At 40.6% G+C, this 6,320-nt stretch overlaps 1 protein-coding gene across 1 annotated transcript; it reads left to right on the top strand.

Annotated features, from left to right (window-relative positions):
* Positions 1–183: 183 nt before the first annotated feature.
* SCRN3 (secernin 3) lies at positions 184–5,898 on the top strand (the record flags this gene model as incomplete). Its single annotated transcript, XM_010137780.1, has 6 exons — positions 184–380; positions 1,118–1,317; positions 1,976–2,188; positions 4,208–4,370; positions 4,756–4,936; positions 5,743–5,898. Coding segments are annotated over 6 exons (1,110 nt in total), but the record flags the coding sequence as incomplete, so codon positions are not given.
* Positions 5,899–6,320: the final 422 nt, after the last annotated feature.

The raw sequence follows: 6,320 nt of genomic DNA, 5'->3' as shown, positions 1-6,320 counted from the left end.
CGCCGCGCTGGAGGTGAGGGTACGGGGGCGGCCCCGCCGCGGGGCGCGATGAGTCCTTCGGGAGACGGCAAAGGAAGAGCCCCTTTCAACCTACTTTCTGCGTGCTTTTAGCCCGTGATTTGCCGATTAATCCAGGGGAAGTGCTCGCCAAAACGACGGCGTGAAAGATAATGTGTTGTGTGCTCTGACTTCTTGCAGTGCACCTACATCAAAATTGAGCAAGTCGAAAAGACCCACGCGGTGGTGCTGAGCCGTCCCTCCTGGCTCTGGGGAGCAGAGATGGGGGCCAACGAGCACGGCGTGTGCATCGGGAACGAAGCGGTGTGGGGGAGAGAGGAGATCTGCGACGATGAAGCTCTCCTTGGCATGGACCTCGTAAGGTTTGCACAGGCTATTTTGAGAATGGTACTGAATTTGGAATTTAATTTTGAAACATTTAGTGTGGGTAATATGGGGAAATACGTGGTGTCACTATCTGAGGATGCATTGGTCTCTTCTGCTGTTCTAGCCATGGTTAAAAATAAGTGTTTCCCGGCACAGGCATTAGGTCTCTGCTAGGAGCCCGTGACAGATCCATGAGGATCTGGCAAGGAAATCGTTTTGCCCTACAGAGTTTACACGAAACTGAAACAAGACTTAAGAGCACAGCTGGACTTCAGGAGCTAGCGTCTGGCCTTTTGCTAGGGTCTGAACTCATTTCCCGTTTCCCCTGTCTTTCACATACGCATTCCTAAGTTTCAGTCTTAGCTGCGCATCTCCATGCAAATATGACAGCTTCTTGTGCCTGCCGTACGGGTGCCAGTGTTAACTCCCGTTAACCCACAGCAATCAGTCAATCTTGGTACCCTAGTCCAATACCCACGCAGGACTTGCAGGCATTTCCTAGCAGCTGTCTCCCTGCTTTTCTGTATTTCCATTTGGCTGTTTCTCCACATGTCAAGGACACAGAGGACTCACTTCCAACAAGCCCTTTGAGTGACTTGGTCCCTTCTCTTACCAGGTCATACAGGCATCAGGTACATATAGCAACAGCATTCCAAGTCAATTTGAATACTCAGGCTGAAAAGCTGTATGTAAAGTTTATAGTTCCCAGGCTAATATCTTCCTTTTGTTCTAGGCTTGGACTTGAGAGAGCAGACACAGCTGAAAAGGCTCTTACTGTCATAGTTGATTTGCTGGCAAAATACGGACAGGGAGGAAACTGTATGGAGAGCCACATGGTATTTACATACCATAACAGTTTTCTAATAGCCGACAGAAAGGAAGCGTGGGTGCTGGAGACATCGGGAAAATACTGGGCAGCAGAAAAAGTAGAAGGTACGGATGATGCCCTTTGTTTTAAACTTTTCAGATGCACTGACAGTTAGCAGTTCTCCACTTTTACCATTTCATTAAGGCATCAAACTAGTCGCCAGATACGTACACGTGCCGGTAAACAACAGAAGTTGCTTCCTAGGGCTTCAGTGTGGAGTGGCTAGCAGGTGTACAGAGGAGCTGAGCCACTCAGACTCAGAGGTGACTACTTTTGCACTTGGAAAACAGGACAGCAAGGTCAGCATGAGAATGACAGCAGTATGTATGTATGGTCTTAAGGATGTTGGCAGTCGATGGCAATTTCATTTGGTGACAGGGTAGCACTGGGCCCTCAAGTGGCTGATTCTTCCAGTGGACTTAGAAGGACAGGTCTTATCTTTGGAGGTCTAGAAGGAAGAATGTAAAGCTGGGAATAATCAGGACAAAACCTGAAATACGATGTTGGCAGTAGAAGTAAATGAATCAGAACTGAGCAGCACTGGAATTTCAGTCAGAAAGATGCACATAGCCAGGCAGGGAGGGCCAAAAATAAACCACAGGACTCACAGATCTTGTAGGAAACCCTTCAGTATGTAATTCCCTTTAGTAAGCTAATTGTAACAAAATAGCAAGAGAAAGCATTCAGTGTATTAAATTTATTCTTTCCTCACCTTACAAACAGGAGGTGTGCGGAATATTTCCAACCAGCTCTCCATCACAACCAAGATTGACAGAGAACACCCTGAATTGAAGGAATATGCCAAAAGCAAGGGCTGGTGGGATGGGGAAAAGGAATTTGATTTCGCTGCCACATATTCTTATGTAAATACTGCCAGAATGACCACATCCAGAGGTCGATACTGTGAAGGCTATAAACTTCTGAACAAACACAAAGGTATAATTTTAAATATTTTTTTAAGATACACAAAGCACTTAGTAAGCTACATTTATTTAAATCATAATTGATTAGACATCTGATGTAGGCAATCATTCCCATGATTTGGTGAACCAGAACCTCCTAGAATAACTTTTTGCCTAAAGGAGAAACATTGAACTTAAAATCTATCCATTTTTGCCAATTTGGTGATGGGGAAAAATTAAAACAACTTTCAAATATCAAACACACACAGCTACAGTAACAACACTGAGAGGTCACGTTATGACTGTGCCCCTAAATATTCTGTGAGGCCTGCTCTGAAACATTTTGATAGGCTATATATTATTACTGTACTGCTAAGAAAAAAACCAGAGGCTAAGACTCCCGGGTGTTTGCAGCCACAGACAGAACCTTATGAACAACTCCAGTCTGGTACCATTCATACAGGCGTAAGACAACAGCACAGCATTCAGCTGTGCATCTCTTGCATTTCTTTTTCAAGACTGGTTTTTAAATTTTTGTAGTTTCATTACAACTGCTACTTTAACCTTGTGTAGTCTAGTAAAACACACCGACAGCAGAAAAAAACAATTTTCTGCGCTCTAAGCAGCTGCTCCTAATCACTCACTCATTTTTCAGACCTCTGTAGAAAGAAGCTATTACTTCTTTTCTAACCGCATCCATCGTACCGGCCTCTCCTGCATCTGTATTCACTTGCTCATTTGAAGTAATTAATCTGAACCAAAATTATATTGTACCCCTGTGGTTTTTTAGCACTTGTTTAGCATTTAGTTAATGGGTCAGAATGAATTACCTTTTGGTATCCTGCTCTGGCGATCTTGTAAATCCTGCATTCGTTTTGGGAATTGCAGGTTCTGAATACTGAAATTTTCATAATACCTCTATTTGTGTTATATCAATGCTGAGATTTTGTCAATGTCTTCATTCTAAATCCCCATTTTCAGGCATTTACCTGAGCCATTTTAAAAATCACACTAGGTGTTCTTGTTATCAACTTCATATGGTTTCACTTTGTTTAGATGTATTTTAAATAGGTGCCCTAACCAAAAGCTATTTGGTTTACAGCATCAGTAAAATCACTGGTTTCTTAATCTACGTTTCCCAGCTTTCTCACTTAGTGGCATTACTTTTTTTTCCAGACTGCCTACCATGTAAAGACCATTTTTAGATAAACGTTATTTATATTTCAAAAATTGCTTGGTGATACTGTGCCAATATTTAAGCTTCAGTGTCTGCTATGCATCAACAGCGGTGTGTCATTTGAACACGGGATGCAGAAGCGTATGTGGAAATGGGGTTGTTTAACTGGGAAGAAAGAAATATTTTCAGAGACATTTGGCACTATACCTCATGTAGGTAGTTGATTCAGACTTCTTTAAAAATGGATGTACTATTGTAGTTTCTATTGATTCTAAGTATAGAACCAGTTGATACTCCAGTGCATCCTTTCAATTGTCAGCTTGAAGCCCAAGTGCTTTGGAAGGTCAGATGATTAAAATTTTGGGGGAAAAAAAAAGTGACAGTCTTGGTGTTTCATTTTCAAAGGTACACATAGAATAGATGCAGAGTTGTTACTATTTTTACATTTCCAGAACAACATACTCGTACTGACTGTGTACAAATACCAATAACTATTATAGTGATTTATCTTAACTTCCACACAGTGCTCCTCAAGTTCAGTCTTTAATCAAGCTACTAATTTTAATCTGAAGAGTTACTGCATGAACAACCATTTGTTAGCCATATGTATTTTACCTTTCTGGGAAACATCATGTGTTGTCATCCTCCTCCTTTTCATAAATGTTACAGCTCTTTGAAATAAACAGTTTGGGGAAAACAGTGGTATTTTGAAGAGTTACATATTAAGGTACGCTGTTAGGATGATTCTGTTTTCCTGCCAAAACAAACTAAAATTGGCATTGCCAATTAGAGGGAAAAGCAGCCAGTTGTAGAGAACATGCCACTTAGTATTACAAGTAGTGCTGTGTGTAAATAATTGCTATGTATCTTAAACAGGATCTATCACTTCTGAAATAATGATGGAAATTCTTCGTGACAAAGAGAGTGGCATTAATATGGAAGGTGGATTTATGACAACTGGAAGCATGGTGTCTGTATTGCCCCAGCAGCCTAATCTGCCGTGTGTTCACTTCTTTACTGGAACTCCAGATCCTGCGAGGTGATGTAGCAGCAAGTAACTACGATAAAAAAGTTTAAAATCCGTAATTGAAAAGTGTTGCCGTTTGTCTAATTATGTTCCTTTTTTTTTGCTTTGGATTCTGGCACACACCCTCCCCACCCCGCCCCCCAAAAAAGCAGTATCAAAAAGTAGGAGGAACATAACATACATTATGTACGTTAATGTCATCTACCAACCTACTTAGTGAAACACTGCTGACACTGACTTAAATTAAAAAAAAAAAAAAAAAATCTCCTAACTGATTTTAAGACTTCTCTCTTAGAAGAAGGAATTAGAAGAACAGGCAAAAAATACAGCAATTTGACTCAACAATTTTAACAGAACTGTATCAGTAAAGGATCTCTGTTCTATTTTCTCTTTCTAGGTCTGTATTCAAGCCTTTCATTTTTGTGCCCAATATTACTCAGTTATTAAAAACTTGTTCCCCTACATTTGGTCATGATGATCCAGTTAAGAAGCAACCACGTTTTCAAAATAAGCCAGATCGAAGACATGAGCTCTATAAAAAACATGAAAGCGCTGCTGTAGTTATGGAAACTACTGAGGTACGTTGATTAAATTAAATTTCAGTGCAAGCAGGTGGTTTATATAAGCTCCTTGCTCGCATTTTCTTAATGTGATACCATTTAATGCCCTTTGATGTATTGAGAAGAACATCGTAGTGCACCAGAAGCCCATCTTCTTGGCATCTGGCAGGCATATGTTTCAAACACTAGAAGTTACTAGTGTTTAGTAACTTTAGTTACACTAGCCCTTTGCTGTACTCCCAGGCCTAGACCCAGACTGGTATCTGTACTGCTCATCTTGCAAAGCAGCAGGCCACACGTACACCTGCACCAGTCCGAAAACGGGGAAATGCTTGAGCAAATATACACCCCCTGAGAAGAGTACTTAAACCTCTCAGGACCTTGGTCTCAGTCAGTAAGGAGGGAGTGCCTTTTATCATTGCTTGGCATGGACAGGGAGCAAGATCACAAAGATAGCTGGACACAAAGGTGAAGCAGGAAGGTAGCTGCTTACTTGTAAAAGTAGTGTCTCTCCTCCTATTTACACATACATTTTCTAAAAAATAAGACATATGCCCATCTAAGTTTTGGTAGCATAAACACCTACAGCAGCTTTAATTTTGTTCATTTTTTCTCCATCAGACAAGGATGCAGGGAGATGAAGTGCTAGATACTAGGAAAGGTATCTAAGAAAACCTGTCATGGTGCTGACTTCTACCAACACAGAACTCTACCCTAGAGACCATTAAGAGGTTAAACTAAGGATAGGAGGACAGAATTTTGTTAGGGTGAGCACTACATACTCTCTGTAGTTTTTAGTGAAATACAAACATTTCTTTTTGCAGGGCCAAGGTAAAGAGATGCTGAAAGAGATACAGGAGTTGGAGAAACAGAAGATAAGTGAAATGGAATCAGTCCTTCAAAATGGGTGTCTTGACATTAACCAAGTGGTTAACCTTTTTTCACAGTGTGTAGAAGAAGAACTCAAAATATATCACTGAAATTACTATTTGAATGTGGTAAAATTCAGTTTTATGATTAACTTTTCTAATGGAGTCGCTACATAGATTACATCTTATTTTCAGTATATGAGTTAGTTAAAGGTGCAGATTCATATTCAGGCCAAACAGCTTTTGGCTGTATGAAGCAATGCCAAAAAGGCTCTTAAGAGCTAGGTAGAGGCTTTGTCTGCACATGGCATAAAGCTGTCAGCAAAGATTGATTTTATCAGCAAACAGATGCAATTAGAATGTAAACCGTGGAACAACCCCATCTCTGGATGAAGAACACTAACTGGAGAATTCTGTTCTAGTGTACACGCATGTAGCTTTTATAGTCAAGATAACAATAGCAGAATTTCACATTATCTGCATTAAAATGGCCACGCTGAAGGACTTTCTAAAACACAGAACCTGTTACTCAC

The sequence above is a fragment of the Buceros rhinoceros genome, unplaced genomic scaffold, assembly GCF_000710305.1.
Source record: "Buceros rhinoceros silvestris isolate BGI_N320 unplaced genomic scaffold, ASM71030v1 scaffold34866, whole genome shotgun sequence".
Classification (NCBI taxonomy): Eukaryota; Metazoa; Chordata; class Aves; order Bucerotiformes; family Bucerotidae; genus Buceros; species Buceros rhinoceros.
This window is presented reverse-complemented; position numbering and strand designations above follow the sequence as displayed.